This window comes from Myotis daubentonii, chromosome 18, assembly GCF_963259705.1.
Source record: "Myotis daubentonii chromosome 18, mMyoDau2.1, whole genome shotgun sequence".
NCBI lineage: Eukaryota > Metazoa > Chordata > Mammalia > Chiroptera > Vespertilionidae > Myotis > Myotis daubentonii.
This window is the reverse complement of record NC_081857.1, coordinates 13,882,327-13,900,962: the sequence shown is the minus strand read 5'-3', so window position 1 is coordinate 13,900,962 and position 18,636 is coordinate 13,882,327. Positions and strand designations below refer to the sequence as shown.

General features: G+C 46.8%; 1 protein-coding gene across 5 annotated transcripts in view; it reads right to left on the bottom strand.

The window, feature by feature from the left end:
- HHAT (hedgehog acyltransferase) overlaps positions 1–18,636 on the bottom strand; it is a 167,182-nt gene that overhangs the window by 97,607 nt on the left and 50,939 nt on the right. For all 5 annotated transcript variants that reach the window (XR_009449963.1, XM_059675638.1, XM_059675637.1 and 2 more), the window contains exon 8: positions 8,509–8,659. Coding sequence is in view for 4 of the 5 variants with exons in the window: in XM_059675638.1 (XP_059531621.1) it covers positions 8,509–8,659 (151 nt within the window). In the remaining variant the exon portion in view is untranslated. The remainder of the gene's footprint in view (positions 1–8,508; positions 8,660–18,636) is intronic.

The following is an 18,636-nucleotide window of genomic DNA, read 5'->3' as shown; positions in this document are numbered from 1 at the left end:
AAATGCCATTGGGATTTTTATAGGGATTGCATTGAAGAAATAGATTGCTTTGGATAATATGGACATTTTAACAATGTTAATTATTCCAATCCATGAGCATAGAGTATCTTTGTATGTCTTCTTCAGTTTCTTTCAACAATTTCTTATAGTTTTCAGGGTACAGGTCTTTCACCTCCTTTGTTAAGTTGATTCCTACGTATTTTATTGTTTTGTTGCAATTGTAGATGGAATGGTTTTCCTGATTTCTCTTTCTGATAGTTTGTTGTTAGTATATAAAAACACAATAGATTTTTGTATATTGGTTTTGTACCCTGCAACTTTATTGTATTTGTTTATTATCTCTAGTGCTTTTGGGGGGGAGTCTTTATGGTTTTCTATATTAAAAGGTTTGGGGCATGCTGACTACAGCTACTGCTTAAGAGATTTTAGCAGAGTCTGAAGCCTGAGCCAGGACAGGCCATCCATATGGTGGAGGTGCCCAGCATCGGTCAAAGCTCCCAGGGAAGCTGCTGTGACCCATGTGAATGTGAATTACTGAAGACTCAAGCACCTTACAGTCACATGTGGCCATCGTCCAGGGAGTCGACAGTCAGGCATGTCAGGGAGGAGGAGCCGGAGGAGCCATCTAACCCAGTCCGGTGCCTCTCCGATTTTAACGTGCAGCAGGTCTTGTTAAAAGGCAGGTTCTGACTCAGTAGGTCTGGGGTGGGACGTAGGCTGCTGCATTTCTCACGCGCTCCCAGGACAGACTGATGCTGCTGTTCCTCAGACCCCCCTGGGGAAAGCAAGGCTCTCACTAAAAACAGGCGTGCGTCAGACTAAAGCAAAATACCAAATGCAACGCAAGTACGGTATGGCAGTCCCTGGCCTCCAGAAGCTCAGTGAGCCTGACACAATGGCTGCACTAACACAAGCAACAGAATCCATGAGTGAGCAAAGCACCATGACGCTGGGCACGAGGGAAGCTCTGGGTGTTTGCTGATGTTCCTAGAATTACTGTATCACTCTTACTGTTATGGTTGTGAGGCCGTCTCAGAAGTTCTTCCCTCTCAGCCCTGCATCCGGGCTCCTCTTCCACGGTAGGAGACTAGGATGTCGTCTTCCAGCACCTCCCTCAGAAAATCCCATCCCCAACGACACAAAGCTGTCAACTGCTCTTTCATATCAAAGTCTGAATTAGATCTCTTTTCTTCCTTTAAGTTTGCAACTTTCTCCCTCATCTGATATCAAAGACGTGGCACCATGTCTGATACAATAATGATAGTAATTAAGAAAGGCGTACGTTCCTCCATCCTTCCAAGGCAGATTCATTCTCAAGAAAGCTGCTAGCAGACACAATATTATGGCACGCCATGTAGTAACACTTAATGAGAAAACTGGGGGGATAAAGAAAAAGGCACTGACAGTGGGCACACCTGCGTGTGGTACCGCTCGGCTGCCAGATCAAAATACTCGAAAACTGTGCCGTTGAGACCTGGTGATCACCATTTCAAAGGGGAGTAACCATTCGTTCATTCAGCAAAGATGTCCTGAGTGCCCACGATATGCTGGGCGCCAAGGAGGGTGCTAAGTAAGAATGAGATCTGATCACTGCCCTCAAAGTTGGTGGGGTGTAAGGAAAGAAGCGATTACTGTGGAGTGTGGCTGCTGCCATGAGAAGCACAGGGCGTTAGTTCCAAGAGGTATTTATTATAATATCTCCCCTCTCCGGAGAGAGATCACCCGGTAATAATCAGTGGCGCCTGGGTTCAAACCAGGTGGTCGGCCTCCAGATGCGGGCCCTCCATTTGAAGATGCCCTGGTGTTTCTTGCACCGGACTCCTTACCCTTCAAGCCTTCAGCCCGCGAGTGTGCTCAGTGACGTGCGAACTGAAATCATCTTCCACACGGAGAGAAAATGGAAAAGAGGCCAGAGGAACTGTCTTTGAAGTAAAAATAAACCCAGGAAGCCAAACATAATGATGGTTCATAAACTATGCCTCAACGTGCTAGTCCCCGTCCACTTTGATAGATGCTAGTCTGTGTTTGGAGGAAAAGGCAAGGGGGTTCTGAAATATGAATGTTAGAAGAAATATGGTTTCTGAGTCCACTGAGAGGGGCTCATCAGAGAGAAGGAGTGTGAGGTAATAAAAATATCCAGCAGCTGCAAACTGTTGGCGAACAGAACTCTGTAGGGGTTGGGAGAGGTCACACTGGTACCGTACGGGCACCCCCACATTCCCATTGTGAAATCCGTGCCTTCCACATATTACTACCACCCCCATCACCTTCCACCTCCTCAACCACCCTTCCTATCAGCCCTTTCTTTTCTGGGAAATTAAAAAACAATCAGTGTAAAATTTACTTTCATATCTGTCATTGTGCCTTTTAGCTAATATTTTGGTGTCTACAGTGTGCCTGCTCTGTGTTCACTGCCTTAGTAGATAATCTCACTTAACCCTCGCAACAACCCCGCAAGACAAATACAATGATGATCCCTATTTTTTATTGATTGATTGATTTGAGAGAGAGAGAGAGAGAGAGAGAGAGAGAGAGAGAGAAATATCGATTTGTTGTTCCTCTTATTTATGTATTAATTGGTTAATTCTTTTTTCTTTTTCTTTTTTGCTAATCCTCACCCAAGGATATTTTTCCCATTGATTTTTAGAGAGAGTGAAAGGGAGGTGGAGAGACAGAGAGAGAAACATTGATGTGAGAGAGACACATCTTTTGGTTGCCTCCCTGACATGCCCCGACTGGGGCCAAGAATCGAGCCTGCAACCGAGGTACATGCCCTTGACCTGAATCAAACCTATGACTCTTCAGTCCAAGAGCCGACACTCAAACCACTGAGCCAAACCAGCCAGGGCCATTGGTTGATTCTTGTATGTGCCCTGACCGGCAAGCAAACCTGCAACCTTGGCTTATCAGGACAACACTCTGGTCAACTGAGCTACCCAGCCAGGGCTTAATTCGCCCAATTTTTTTTTTAAGGGTAGAATGCATATTGGTATTTATTTATTTTTTTAAAATGTGTTTTATTAATTTTTTACAGACAGGAAGGGAGAAGAATAGAGAGTTAGAAACATCAATGAGAAAGAAACATTGATCAGTTGCTTCCTGCACACTCCCTACTGGGGATGTGCCCACAACCAAGGTACATGCCCTTGACTGGAATTGAACCCGGGACCCTTCAGTCCGCAGGCCAACGCTCTATCCACTGAGCCAAACCAGTCAGGGCTAGCCCAATTCTGATACTTCAGAAAACTGAGGCATAAGGAAGTTAAATAATTTGCTCAATCACATGGGTAGTGGGTGGGGACCACTTCAGCACCTGGACACTGTAGCCATCCCCACCCACCGTGGCTGGGCCTCACAGCGATAGAGCTGGCAGGGAACAAGACATCATCTCATGGCAAGAGTCTGCCTTTCACGCAACAGATGAGGAAACTGGGGCAAGCTCCCTCCTCTGAGGGCAGAGCCCGTGACCTCTCCACCTCCGTCTCCATCATGGGCTCAGAGCTGAGCCTTTACTCAGCCACACCCCGCACTGCCACTGCTTCCACACTGGCCTGCCCTCAGGCTGACCGCTGTCACCTCTGGCTTTGTTAGATTTTAAAAAGCAAAAAAAAAAAAAAAAAAAAAAAAAAGGCAAGAAACTATCACTTCCTAAGGACCTACTCTAGCCAGGCTCCATCAACCCTCCAATCACCCTATGAGGCAAGTGTTATCATTATCTCCATTTTAGAGATGAAAAGATTGGCCCAGAGCACTATGATTATTTGCTCAAGCCACACAGTAACTGGCAAGCTCTTAATTACCAGGCTGCCTCCCAAAACAGTGAACTCTTACTAACAGCATCTTTTCCATCTTTTCTCCTTTAGGTTCATGTTGCCCCTGCTTTCTACCCAGCAATGCTGGTGGACATGGGGTGCGTTACTTCACCAACTCCGTGCTTGCCACCCTGCCCTGCAACCTGAGGCTAAACATGATTCAAAGGCAGGACTCATGCAAAGCCAGCGGGTTGTCAGCATCTACCAGGGGCCTGGACCAGCTCTCCACCTAGGGACTTAAACTCATGCAAGAAGGGGCTCAGGCTCCTCCCATCCCCAGCGCTAACTGTCCCCGTATTTTAAGGTCTAGCAGCCACCAACAGTGCCCAGATTCCTCTGGGATAAGCAATGATGCATGAGTGCGCCTGCGAACACCTGAGAGCATCATAATTCAAGAAATGCAGAGGACGCGCTGTGTGAGGTCCCTGAGATCACTGAAATGGACTCATAACTCACCAGCCACCGGGGGAAACGGTATCACTTCGCACACTGTGATTCCGTAGCTTGAAATCAAATCAGGGGAACATGATCAGATTTCTAATTTGGAACCTTGGACACGCAACGTCATCTTTAATGACTCCTGGGGCAAAGGATGCTCATTACAGATCTCAGCCTACTGAAATTAAAATATGAAACCTAAAAATTAAGCAGAAAATTTTCAATTCCTCGGGTCCATAAGGCCACAGAAAAATCATACCAGCAGGAATACATATACTCCTTAGAGTTTTGTTATGCCTACAAATATTTGAACGGAAATTATAAGAAAGGGAAGAGCTAGAAAAAAAATAAACAAACCCATCAGAGACCCTAACCTTTAGGTTTGGGCCATCTGGGTGAACAGCAATTTTTCATGACCAAAGTGAACTATCATGTCAGGCAACATTACCCCTCTGCTGACGGCCAATTTCATCTATGATGTACAGCGCAGATTCGCCCGATAGGGCAGGCTGCCGCCTCAAGCCCTCTCTCACTGCTGAGAGGACTGAACGACAGTGCAATCAGCCAGCACCCTGCCCAGGGTGTAAGGCTCCTTTAAAATGGGAGGCTAAATATTCATCTCTCATCATCACTTCTAAACCCCATTCAGGGTGGATCTTCTAGAAGTCTGCGTAATCATGAAACAATCTCCAGAGACTGTTTTGTAGTCTCTGTCCTGAGTTATGGGTCCATTTCAATGATCTCAGGGACCTCCCCATCCTCCCTGTCTTTTGTGTCACTGGTAGGAGTGGCTGCCAAGGCCCAGCAAAAAGATGAGCATTTCCAGCTTTCACATCTGCTCCTGACTCCATTGTTTACAGACCTCAACCCAGGAAAAGGGAGCAATTTTCTGTCTGCAGTGAGGCCTCAACAGGTGCCCCAGAAATATTAGTGTAAAGGTAGGTGTCAATAGAAATTACAAACTCAAAACTTCATTTTCCCTTGACATGCATTCTTGCAGAGGAAAGTTAGAGAGAGGGGGCCAGGGGAAGTGGAGGGTTATGCTACCAGCCCCTGAACATGAACATGGTATACCTCCTCCTAAGGGTAAAGGAGAACCTGCAAATAACACAAATGATAAACTATGAGGTTTATTCTTTTATCAATTAAAAATCACTCTTGCCTAGCCAGTGTAGCTCAGTGGTTGAACATTGACCTATGAACCAGGAGGTCATGGGTCAATCCCAGTCAGGGCACATGCCCAGGTTGTGGGCTCAATCCCTAGTGGGGGAGAGTGTCATACAGGAGGTAGCCAATCAATGATTTTCTCTCATCATTGATGTTTCTATTTCTCTCTCCCTTTCCCTTCCACTCTGAAATCATTACAAATATATATATTTAAAAACACCACTTCTTCTGAGCCTTAACTTGTGCACTGCAGCTCAGAGAGACTTAAAATCCCTTCCTGCCTGGCCACCGTGACTCAGTAGTTGAGCGTCAACCTATGAACCAGGAGGTCATAGTTCAATTCCTGGTCGGGGAACATGCCTGGACGGGCTCAATCCCTAATGGGGGTCATGTAGGAGGCGGCTGATCGGTGATTCTCTCTCATCATCGATGTTTCTATCTCTCTCTCCCTCTCCCTTTCTCTCTGAAATCAACATATATATTTTAATCCCTTCCTTAATCCAGTTACTTAATGTGGAATGGCCACTGTGTAAAAAAAAAAAAAGAAAGAAAATGAAAGAAAGAAAAGAAGGCCTAGGTGTTGCTAAGTATAATTGGTAGACCAGAAAACCCTTCAAGGAACTAAAACAAATGTGAAGGGGGAGGGGAGTCTGCGGCCATGAATGGCAAAGGAAGCCAGGATCAAAGTTGAGGTCACTCCCTGTGAAGACCATGTGTGTTATTTCATCACATGTCCTCGTGAGCCTTTCCCTTGGAACCAATCACTCCCCGGGGTCACCCCAGAGCCTCCCCCTCAGAGTAACTTTCATTATTGCCCTCTTGCCCACGTGTAACTGAGAGGGAGGAGAGCATTTCAACAACCCAGGACTCCACTAACCAAGAGTGACAGAGGTCTCGGCAGACCTGCTCTCTCAGCTCTGTGGTTTGTATAAAACTGAGGGTCTTGGACAAAAAACTAAGTAATAAGTTAATTAATTAAAACAATAAAGGACAAGAACAACCAATCTTAAAGTGAAATACAGTCAACTTGTCTAAATTGCCCCTTGTGACTGTCAGTGGACTGGCATTTATGGACAGGGAGCCAGGAGTCTGGGGCCAGCGTGCTTTCCCAGAAGTCCTGGTTTTCTATGATGCCAGCGGACACTGAAGAGGCCCTTTAGAAGAATGAGCTTCCCAAGAAATGCATTAGTGCGAGCATTCACACCAAGGAGGCAGAGGCAACGGCTAGACGGATACCAGGCACTTGTGGAGTGGCCCCAAATCATGCTGAGCCCTGACCCATTTATTCAGTAAATTACTTTCACAACTAGGTCAAATGTTAACAGAGCCTTCCAACCACTCCCTGGCCCCCTGGCTGGAGAGAGACCCTTTGCTAACCTTGCCATTAAAACTGGGAAACCTATGATATTCAATAAAGTAATTAAGGACAAATCCAAGCAATTACTTGACATTTCCTGCAATAATCAGATGACATTGGTAATCCCAAAAAGCAAACTGGACCAAAAAAATTGTGTTTTGTTTAAAGGCGTAAATAAGTCTAGCATCCTATGTAATAAAGAGGCAATGTGCAAATTAACCCTCATGCCATAACGCCGTCACAAGATGGCAGTGCGTACAGCAGGGGTGGGGCCAACGGTAATGGGGCCAGGGTTCCTGTGGCCTCCCGGGGGTGCGGGGGTCCCGGCTGCTTTGTGCAACTTCTGTCGGGGTTTCTGCAGCCTTGTGTGTGTGTGCCGCGGGGGTGGGGCCTGTGGCTACTGCTGCGTGCAACCCGGAGGCGGGGCATCAGGGCGGCACTCCAGGACTCGGGGCCATCCCATGGCAAGCCGGCCATGTGGGGCGGGACTCCGGGACTCAGGGCGGTCCCCTGGCGTGGGGGGTGAGGGGGGTCCCGGGTCTTGTGCGATTTTGCACAATGGATTACTAGTCTATAATAAGTGACTATGGGAAACCAGGATGTTGGGTACTAGCCACCCCCTTTCTAATAGCAGCAGTAGATATGGCAACAGTCACTGAGCCCTTCCCTTACCTGTGTCTCAGCTCTTCTGCCTACAGGAGTGAACTATAAGATGAGCCAAAATGGCAGCTCTGAGCCGGGACAAGACTATGGTGAGGTCAACGGAGGCGCCTAGAGAGCAAAACTGAAGCGGCATGGACTCCCTGGATGTGCAAGTCCCCACCCTGAGGTGCTTATCTTAGGTCTAAAATTGTTTGCTTTCTAAAGGGATTCTTTGCCTCCTTGAGGGATTTACAAAAGAATTCTTTAGTAGTTAATTTCCAATTCTTTTGTGCACAGATCTTACAGAGCACTCCTACTGGGCAAAGTGAATTACACCAAAATTCAAACATACTGGAAGGGAAAGGAAAACAAGAGGCCAGCAAGGTCACCTGGAGGACAACAATTGGAAACAACAGGGTGCTAAGGGATCGTTCCCAAGGAAGACTCCAGGCCAACGTGGGGGTATGGGGCACAATAAAGAAGAGTAAGGAAATGTAGAATAAGCATCTATCTACCCATGTGCACCAAGTATAGGAATAAGGTAAGGGTGAAAGCTAACATTGGTTAGCATCTACTATGTGCCAGATGCTTTAAATGCCTTAGCTTGTTTAGTCTTCACAACAGCCCTTGGAAATGGGTATTATATTATTATCATTTAAGAGACAAGAAATGGAAACTGAGAGCCATTTAGTTCATTGCCCCAGATCTTAGAGCTAGTAATTGCTGACAATGGCCCACGCTATTATCCTGAGTCTATTCTCTTACTGGACAGTCCCACATATACAAGTGTCATTCTCAGCAATAAAATAATCACTATCTACCAGCATGTCCCAAGCTAGTAAGGAAGCACTTGAGACATAACCCTTGATGCTTTTGTCCAGCTTCAGTGACATACTTTCTCATCTCACATAGCATCACAGCCTGACAATATTTTCAAGAGGTCACCCTCTCAGATGAAGAAACTAAAGTGCCAATTGCGGCTTCAGTGAGGGGCAGAGACAGGAAGGTGGCCCAAGCCCTCTGAAGCTGACCAAGCCACGGCGCCTCCACGGGACCTATCATCGCCCCTGAAGGGCTTAGTACACCACTGACCTCCACATGCCCGTGAAACTGAACATGGTGCTGACACAGCGAGGGAGAGGCGGCGGCGTGAGTCCATCCAGGCGCATGAGCAGAGCTGGGATGCCAAAGAGCACCAGGTACTTCACGTAGAAAAAGAGCACCTGGGCCAAGGCCAGTCCTCCTGGAAGACAGAGGGACCGTGAGACACGGCGGCGGGAAGTGGAGCCAGCTCCTGGCAAAGATGCAACATGCCAGGAGGTGCGCCTCCTGCTCACATTCCGCCACCCACCCCCTTCTTCCCTTCAGCACCCACACTGATAAAGTCTCCCACATGGGTTTTGATCACGGAAACTTTTGGATTAACAAATGAGGTGGGGCCGAAACCGGTTTGGCTCAGTGGATAGAGCGTTGGCCTGCGGACTGAAAGGTCCCGGGTTCGATTCCGGTCAAGGGCATGTACCTGGGTTGCGGGCACATCCCCAGTGGGAGATGTGCAGGAGGCAGCTGATCGATGTTTCTCTCTCATCGATGTTTCCAACTCTCTATCTCTCTCCCTTCCTCTCTGTAAAAAATCAATAAAATATATTTAAAAAAAAAAAAAAAAAAACAAATGAGGTGGGGGCCCAGCCAGCATGGCTCAGTGGTTGAGCGTCAACCAATGAACCACACAGTCACGGTTCGATTCCTGGTCAGGGCACATGTCTGGGTTGTGGGTTGGATCCCCAGTGTGGGGCGTGCAGGAGACAGCCGATCAGTGATTCTCTCTCATCACGATGTTTCTAGCTCTCTCTCCCCCTCTCTCCCTCTCCAAAATCAATAAAAATATATATTTTAAAAATCAAATAAAAACTCAACAAATGGGGTAGGGAACACCCAATGCAATATGCAGATGATGTATTCTAGAACTGTACACTTGAAGCTATATAATTTTATTAACCAATATCACACCAATAAATTCAATTAAAAAGAAAAAAAGTTGAAAAATAAATAAACACAAATACAAAATTCCCTTTATTATTGTGACACGTGATAGGATCTCTTAGCAGTCATGCTTCTGCAGATACTAGAAAAGGGCACTATATATACATATATATATATATATATATATATATATGCACACACACACACACACACTATATATATATAGCATTTTAAAAAACTATTAGAAAGGGGAAGTCATTCCCAATTCCTTTCAATCTTACATAAGTTCACACCCAGTTGGATGACGAGAATCAAAGAATTAAATCAACAAAGGTTAGCAAAGATGTGAAGATACTGGGACCATCGTAGACTGCTAGTGGGATGTAAAATGGTGCGGCCACTTAAAAAAACTGTTTGGCAGTTCTTCAAATGATTAAACACAGAGTTACCATATGACCCAGCAATATACCCAAGAGAAATGAAAACAAATGTCCACACAGACACCTATACCAAACATTCATAGCAGCATTGTCCACAACAGCCAGAAACTGGGCGGGGGGGGGGGGGGGGGGCAACAACTGTCCATGGACAGATGAATGGATAAACAAAATGAGCTCTACCCACACAACAGAATATTATTCTGCCGTAAAAAGGAGTGGAGTGCTGATATATGCTACGACATAGATGAATCTTGAAAACATTATACTAAGTGAAATAAGCCAGAAACAAAAGGCCACATGTTGTATGTTTTCATTCATATGAAAGTCCAGAACAGAGACACAGAGACAGAAAGTGGATTAGTGGTTGCTAAGCATTGGGTTGGTGATGGGGGTGGGGTAGGATGGGATTATGGGAGGGTGATAGTTAAAGGATCGGGATTCTCTTTTGAGGTGAAAATGTGCAAAAATTGGCCATGATGGTTGCACATATCTATGAATAAACTAAAAGCCAGGAAGAAATCAGCTATTTGTTTCTGCTTGAATTTTGATGCTTCAGTGTAATTCACTTTGCCCAGTAGGAGTGCCCTGTAAGATCTATGCACAAAAGAATTGGAAATTAACTCCTAAAGTATTCTATTGCAAATCCTTCAAGGAGGCAAAGAATCCCTTTAGAAAGCAAAGAATTGCCTCCATAATGTAGCCAACAAATTCAGAGCTTCATACTTCAACTTTGCCTAAAAGAAAGATACATCGATTTTATGTCATCCAAGAAGTTATCTGTACAGTAAGTTACCCGGGCACAACAAATACAGTAGTGTTTTAAGGGATGCTGGGATTGGAAGGGTGGGGGCAGGGAATAGTTGGTGTTTTAAATAACTGGTGCAACTTGCTACCCTTTACAATGCCACATTGCCAAGCAGGCCTCTCTCCCACTCCGAAAGCATGCACCGTGAAATTATCTCACCCCACATGGAGTATCTGTAATTGAACAGTCAAGTTCACGGTAGTAAATCCCAGAGTAGCTCTGGGTTCATACTGCATTAATTTTATATAATCTCAGGATTCTAACCCAAGGAGAAATTGTATAAAAATTCTTTTTTTCTACTGTATCTTAACAAACATTAGAAAGAGTGGGAAAGGAAGAGAATCGTATGCTATCTGACATTTGTTTGTGTTTCCAGTTTTCAAAATAAACATCAGATGTCAAATGTCTTATCCTACTCCCCTCACTGGGATGTAGAAGGAGAAAAGGCAACTGGCGGACTTTTTTAGCATTTCATTATCCAGACATTATCTCAACAACAGCTGGTGTTTAAACACTGAGCTGAAAAGCCCCCTGACTACACCCACTTAGGAGATAGGTTCCTAAAACTTAACTCGAACGTACATCCTCAGAGCTTTATTCTAGCTTTGCCATGTAAGAACAACTACTTTTCAATCTTTTTCACCTCCCGCCTCTTCACTCACTCTCAAGCCCCTTGCCAAAGCTCTTTTGATCCCCATAAAACTCATATACCATGGTGAAACACCATTTAATAATGAATTTTTTTAAAATGTCGTCTTTTTGAGCTCCTTCAAAAACAAAACGAAACAAAAACACCCTTGCCTGGCCGGCGTGGCTCAGTGGTTGAGTGTCAACCTATGAACCAGGAGGTCACAGTTCGATTCCCAGTCAGGACATATGTCCAGGTTTCAGGCTCAATCCCCAGTGTGGGGCATGCAGGTGGCAGCCAACCAATGATTCTCTCTCATCATTGATATTTCTAGCTCTTTTTCTCTCCCTTCCTTTCTGAAATCAATAAAAATATTTTTTTAAAAAAAAAACATAAATTACCACCTGAATCCTAGGCTCTGTCAAGTTTGGGGTATAGTTACCCCATATTTTGTCTCTTTATAAGACTCTGAAGTCCAAAAGAAAACAATGAGTGGAAACATATACATTTGTCTAATGCCACAGAATGCACAACACCAAGAAGGAGCCCCAGTGTAAACATCATGATGTGTCAATGTTGGTTCATCAGCTGCAATCCTCTCTGAGGGAGGATGCTGACAGTGGGGAGGCTGTGAGTATGTGGGCACAGGGATTACATGGGGTATCTGGGTACCTTCCTCTCAATTTTGCTGTGAACCTCTTAAACTACTCTCCTTCCCTCTCAAGGGAGAAAAGTCTGAAAGCAGGATGTGTCCACAGCCCCAGGGATCCAGGTGGATCGTTACTGGCCACCCATTCACTATGAATCCCAAAGGCCTGTGGCGAATACCGATATTTCTCCTAAATTCCAAAACTGTAGATGACATCACCCCTGGACCGCTCCCCTTCACCTCGTGCCTCTGGTCCCCGGGGGCCTCAGGAAGGTCTGAAGAATGAATGAGTGGGTAGTGATTTCCGCTGCCGGCGTAATGAAGCTTGTTGGATTGATTTGAATTAAATGACCGTCATTTTCTCATTGATCACAAGTTGAGTTGAGGACAGTTCGCACTTAAATAACACTTTCACAATCATTGAGCCCATCTAAATGCCCTTAATATGCCCGGTGCTATCAAAGTTGATGACAGTTCAGGACTGGAACACTCGGCTTCTCTCTCCTAATCAAAAGTAATTCATTACAGCGGTGGGGGGTGGAGGCCGGCATCATCTAAATCTGAGAGTTCAGGGGGACTGGCCCGGAAGTGGGCTGTTTTGAAGCAGGAGTTGGCTAGATACAGGAAGCCTCAAGCACTGGAGCGTGCAGAGCCAGGTGTGAAGCAGCCCAGTGCAGGGAATAGGGTGTCGGGCAGGGGGTGGAGGGGCAGATAGGCAGCACAGCTTTATAGTAGAAGGCCTACGAAACCAAGCAAGAAAGGGAGATGATTTGCTTTGTGTTTATAAAAGATCAGTCTGTAAGGACACAGGGGATCATTTTTGTTCCTGAGAGAAGACAGACAGGAGGAGACAGAGAAAAGGGCAGAGCAGTGTGCCGGAGACCAGGGCCTGAGTTTCAGACGTGGCAGAGGAAGCAGAGGGGCTCCGGTTGTCAATTTTAAGTTGTCTGTGCAGCTCTCTTCCCAACACACCTCCTCAAACACACACACAGCTCTGTCTGAACAGATTTTTGTTTTTGTGTGTGTGCACACATGTGTGTGTGTGTGTGTGTGTACAGATCAAGTAAAAGAACCAAGTACCATGTGGTAATCAGGGCACTGCAAGATGATCCCTAAATAGAATGAATCCCACAGAAGCAAGAGATGAGACAGAGGCGGCCATGGACTGGAAATCTTAGGAGAGCCCAGGTTCTGCCCAGCCCAGGGAACGAGAGGCCAAGCCCACTCAATCTCGAAATGAAGGGGGAGGTAGATGACTCACTGCTAAAACCCAGTGACACTCTCCTCTACAGCCTCTACATAAAAACATGTTCTAGCCCCAGCTGGTTTGGCTCAGTGGATAGGGCGTCAGCCTGCGGACTGAAGGATCCCGGGTTTGATTCTGGTCGGGGGAGCATGCCTGGGTTACAGGCTTGATCCCCAGTGGGAGGCATGCAGGAGGCAGCCAACCAATGATTCTCACTCATCATTGATGTTTCTATCTCTCTCTCCTTCTCCCTTCCTCTCTGAAATAAATAAAAATATATTTTAAAAAAACAAACCAAAAAAAAACAAACATGTTCTATATAAAACCTTAAAACAAAGAGTAAATTAATATATATTTTTTTTTTATTTTGCAGGAGAATTTCATGAAAACTGAAAGTGATAAAAACTCAGGGATACCATGGAAACTGGGATAAGAATGGCCACTTCGGTAGAACACCTCTCTCTGGTCAAGAAACAACACCACCTCTCCACCCCCATGTCAATACCTTGTAAATTCACCAGGAGAGGCTGAATACTAGGCTGATACAATTTTGTCCAATTTGAGTTTCTCAAATGACTGCCTAGCTTTTACTGCCACCTCCTGGCCCTTTCTGGTATGCCTATCCTGAACCACTGATACTAATAGCCACACACATAATACATCAATTATTACATTAAAGAATCCCTGGCCAAGCCCTGGCCAGCGTGGCTCAGTTGGTTGAGCATCATCCCCTGCACGAAAAGGTCACCTATTCAATTCCCAGTCAGGGCACATGCCTGGGTTGCAGGCTTGACCCCCAGGAGGGGGTGTGAAGGAAGCAACTGATTAAAGTTTCTCCCTCACATCGATGTTTCTCTCTCTCTTCCCCCGCCTCCCTTCCTCTCTCTCTCTCTAAAAGCATCAATAAAAATATATATTTTTTTAAAAATAATCTCTGGCCAATGCAAAAATTCTCAACAAATTATTAGCAAACTAGATTCAACAATATATTAAAAGGATTATATATCATGACTAAGTGAGTGGTATATCCCAGGGATGCAAGGATGGTTCCACATCCATAAGTCAGTCAAAACAATACATCAAATTAACAAAATAAAGGATAAATGCCATATTATCTTCTCAATAGATACGGAAGTATTTGACAAAACTCAACATCCTTTTGATAAAAACTCTCAGGGTCTAGCAGAAACATAATAAAGGCCATATATGATGCACCCACCGCTGTCATCATGCCTGACGGTGAAAAGCTGAAAGCCTCTCCTCTAAGATCAGGAATGGGACAAGGATGCCCACTATCAGCACTTCTATCCAACAAAGTAGTCAACATAGTAGCCTCGTGTTTTCCTATAAGAAGTCTTTTTCTCTCTAGGTCAGCCACACGGAAAATCAAATTACTCACTCAGAGAGTTGCTGAGTGAGGAAGAAATCAGGGCCGGGGCACGGGCCAGAGGACACACTATGTGTGGCCTCCAGCTCTGAGAGATGGAGGCGTCCGCCCCACCACAGGGCTGTCCGGCCACTGGCCACGACAAAGCAAACGGCTGAACAGAGTGTCCCTTCCCAGTCACGGCTTTGACAGGAATTGCCAGGGCCTGCCTCCTGGTGTTTCCCCGTCTAGTTCTGCCCAAACCACCTCCCCTTCCGGTTGGCAGACTCTCTGCCTGAGTGTGATTTAAGCCTCCGGTGAAGCTGCCATCAGACCCGCAGCTCTGACCCACGGTGCCCGACCTGAGAGTCTGCTCTCAGGGACGGGCTGTGTCCTCCCTGTCTCTAAGCTGTTGGAGGCACCCATGGTCGTTTCATGCACTTCCAATAAACAGGTCATGACAATATCCATTTGTTGAATGACGAGAGGTATTCCTCTCAAGCACCCTTCGGGGCTCTTTGAGCAAATACTATGATCCTCATTTCACAGAGAAGGACAGAGATTCAGATTGTAGGTGGTTTTTCCGAGGTTCCAGAATGAGCGGACAGAGGGTTAAGACTAAAACTCAGATCTCTTCAGACCCCAAGTGAGTGTACCGAGGGCACCTGCTCTTCCCAGTGAACACAACGGAACTTGCCTGACCACCTGTATTATCTGTATATGACAGTTATTCACAGAGTGTCAATTAGCAGCTGTGTCATGTCTGGGTGCTGGGACACCATGACGGCCAATTTAAATAAGGCTGCTACTTCCATGGGACGTGTATTCAACCGTGAGAGACGGGCAACTGCAGCTGGCGCCGAGCCCGTGTGGAGGATAGAACAGGTGACGTCAAGTGCTGGCTGGCTCTTTCTGTTTGAGTCACCAGGGGAAGCTTGTCTTAGGAAAAGGCATTGAAGCTGAGATGGGAAAGACAAGTTGTCACACGACAATGAAGAGGAAGAGCCCTTCTGCAAGAAGGGACAGCTAACGAGGAAGGGCAGAGGGCAAAGGGGCGGTGGCAGGAGACACGTCAGGGCAGTGGGTAGGAGCCAAACCTCCTGGCGTTTTGTTATGGAGGATCAGCCGGGTTTGACTCGAGTACCGGGTACCGTGGGAAGCCATCACTGCTACAGAACTGGGCTGCCTTTCAGTAAGTCACGGCGCTCTCCACCAGCCTCTACACCCCTGAATCCCCGAGTCTGAGCCTCAGTCGGCCCACAGTGGCCAGTGCACCATGCGTCCAGTCCTGTGTGAATATACAGTGTTTTTATAATCTGGTAAGAAGTACCTGAAAAGCTCAGAACACAATTTGTCATGAGGAAGGAGGAAGGTTTGTCCTGTCTGAAAACCCATGTCCCTAAGTGGTAGGTTTATAGCCCCAGCGTTGGCGCAAACCAAGCTGCAGGAGGCGCTGGCTGTCTCTTGGAAGAGCTCAGTTGGAAATGCTGGAGACAAGGCCAGGCTCCAGCCCACACCCACCTGACAGCAGCGTCTCCCTCAGGCCCATCCTGCTCCCCCACAGTTCACTGCTCAGATGGCAGCTGACAGCTGCTTTCTCCGAACACAGACACAAAACCCACAGCCGTCCTATGGCAAAGGGATGTTAAAAAAAAACCACAAGGCAGGGAGCAGCGAAGGAGGATCAGGAGAAGAGAATGATGGCCCGAAGGTGGGGGATGCACGCCTTCTAAACAGAAATCCGCGGCCTGAAAACATAGTCCTCACACCCACTCTCTAACTCCGCTGACACTAGGAATGAAAAATGGCCCTCAAGTCCGGTTTGGCAATAAGTCACCAAAGCCTCTGACCTAGGAAATTGCCCTCAGGAAACCATCAGGGATGAGGTTCAAAAAGGCTTCTGCAAATGTGTCCATGGACATATCTATATATATAAAAGACTAATATGCAAAGTGTTCCCTCTGGAGTTTGACCAGGAGGCCGGGAGTTTGCTCACTCGCTATGATGTGCGCTGATCACCAGGGGGCGGCGCGGAACATGGGGGTGACCAACGGTGGCACTGAGGGCGAGAGGGAAAGAGGAGGCGGGGAGGTGGGGAGGCGGGGAACCTGATCGGCTCTGATCGGCCAGGCCTAGGAACCCTACCTGAATTTCATGCACTGGGCCTCTAGTTATTTATAACACAGCAAAATTGTAAACAGTGATCAGCCACAGAGAATCGTTAACTAAATAACAGTAAAGTCATAGAAGGGAACACCATACAACTGTTAAAATCATACTCTAAGACACAGAATCTAAAAGAGGACAGGAAGAGATAAACAGAATAACTTATATACTTATATGCATAGCCCATGGACACGGGCAATAGGGTAGTGAAGACCTGGGGGGGGGGGGGGGGGAGGTGGATGGGAGATATCTGTAACACTATCAACAATAAGAAATATATTTTAAAATGAAAAAAATAGCCGAAGCTGGTTTGGCTCAGTGGATGGAGCGTCGGCCTGCAGACTGGGGGGTCCCGGGTTCGATTCCGGTCAAGGGCATGTGCCTGGGTTGCGGGCATATCCCCAGTGGGAGATGTGCAGGAGGCAGCTGATCGATGTTTCTCTCTATCGATGTTTCTGGCTCTCTGGCTCTCTCCCTTCCTCTCTGTAAAAAGTCAATAAAATATATTTTTTTAAAAAATGAAAAAATAGAAGAATATTTCATCACGTAAGGGGAAATTCAGAATATATTAAGTCTAAGAAGTAGATAGTAAGAAAAAAAGGACAATGAGTGAACCCTTGTAAATGAACTGCACGAGAAGCCGAAGGCAGTGGGAAGGCAGGAGTGGGCGCCTGGGGAGGCTGCACAGCTCCATTTGCCACTGCCCGTGCGGCTGGTGTGCTCACTGGTGAGCAAGTGGCCGTTACTAAAAACTCATTTGGGTAACAGCTGGGCATCAGAAGGACGCAGAGAAAAACCATCAGAAGAGCGAGCAAGGTCCCTTCTAGCAGAGACCCTGGGACCTGCACCTCCGTGAAAACAATTACTGAGCGTCCTGCCTGCAGGTTTCCCATTCAACTCCCCAGGAGTCCTCATCTGCAATTCTCAGATTCTCAGGCCATTCAGTCACCGGCTGCTGATCTAAAATCAACTGCACTCGTAAGACTTGACTGTGGTCCTTCTCCTGGCCCTCCCTCCCACGGTCCCTGTGCGTCTCACACACGCGCCCTGCTCCCGAGGCGGGGATACCCACGGTGTTCATATTCACACACCTCACCAGAGAAGCCCACACCAGTCCTCCCTGGCACCGCTCACCGAGACAGTGCCCCGCACACAGTGAGGCACCGGAACCAAACGGGAGGGAGTGAGGGCAGCAGAAGGAACCAGGCCTGGAAACCAACACACTGGGCTCGCACCTGTACTGGGCCACCAACAAGCTGTGACCTTGGGAAGGCCACTGACCTTCTCTGAGCCTCCGTTGCCTAATCTGTAAAATGCGAGTGTCAGACAACCTGTGAGGTCTAATTTGGCTCTAAAATTCCCGAGTGCGTAATCTCCCAATGTCTCGCCTCCAAAGAAATACCTGGTCCAGGGGGAGAAGACGGTCCAGTGTCCCCAGAGCCCAGAGGACCTTCCCAACAATTTCCATTTTACAGTAACTTGCACTGTACAAGTCTGGACCTCGCAAGACACTTTCAGTGCCTCCTCTGTGGGCCTGCTGGGAAGCCATTCTTTATAAACACAATCTTTTTTTTAAACCTTTATTGTTGAGAGTATTACAGCTGTCCCTCTATTTTTTCCCCATTGTCCCCTCCACCCGGTACCCCGCCCCACCCCAGGCCTTCGCTACCCTAGTGTCTGTCATAAACGCCACCCTAGTGTCTGTCATTAAAGCATGTATTTGATCCTGCAAAAGTACCACTTACATTTGCTCTGCACTCAATTCTGAGTTCTCATATAGAGGGACCAATGGTCCCAGCTCGTCCAGGACTGAGGAGTCCCCCGGATGAGACTTGCTTTCCCCAACCCAAGAGTGTCCTTGGCCACCAGGTCAGTCGATCACTCTACCTCTCGATATATCTCTGGTTTTCTGCTCCCGAAACACCCTCTGCACTCCA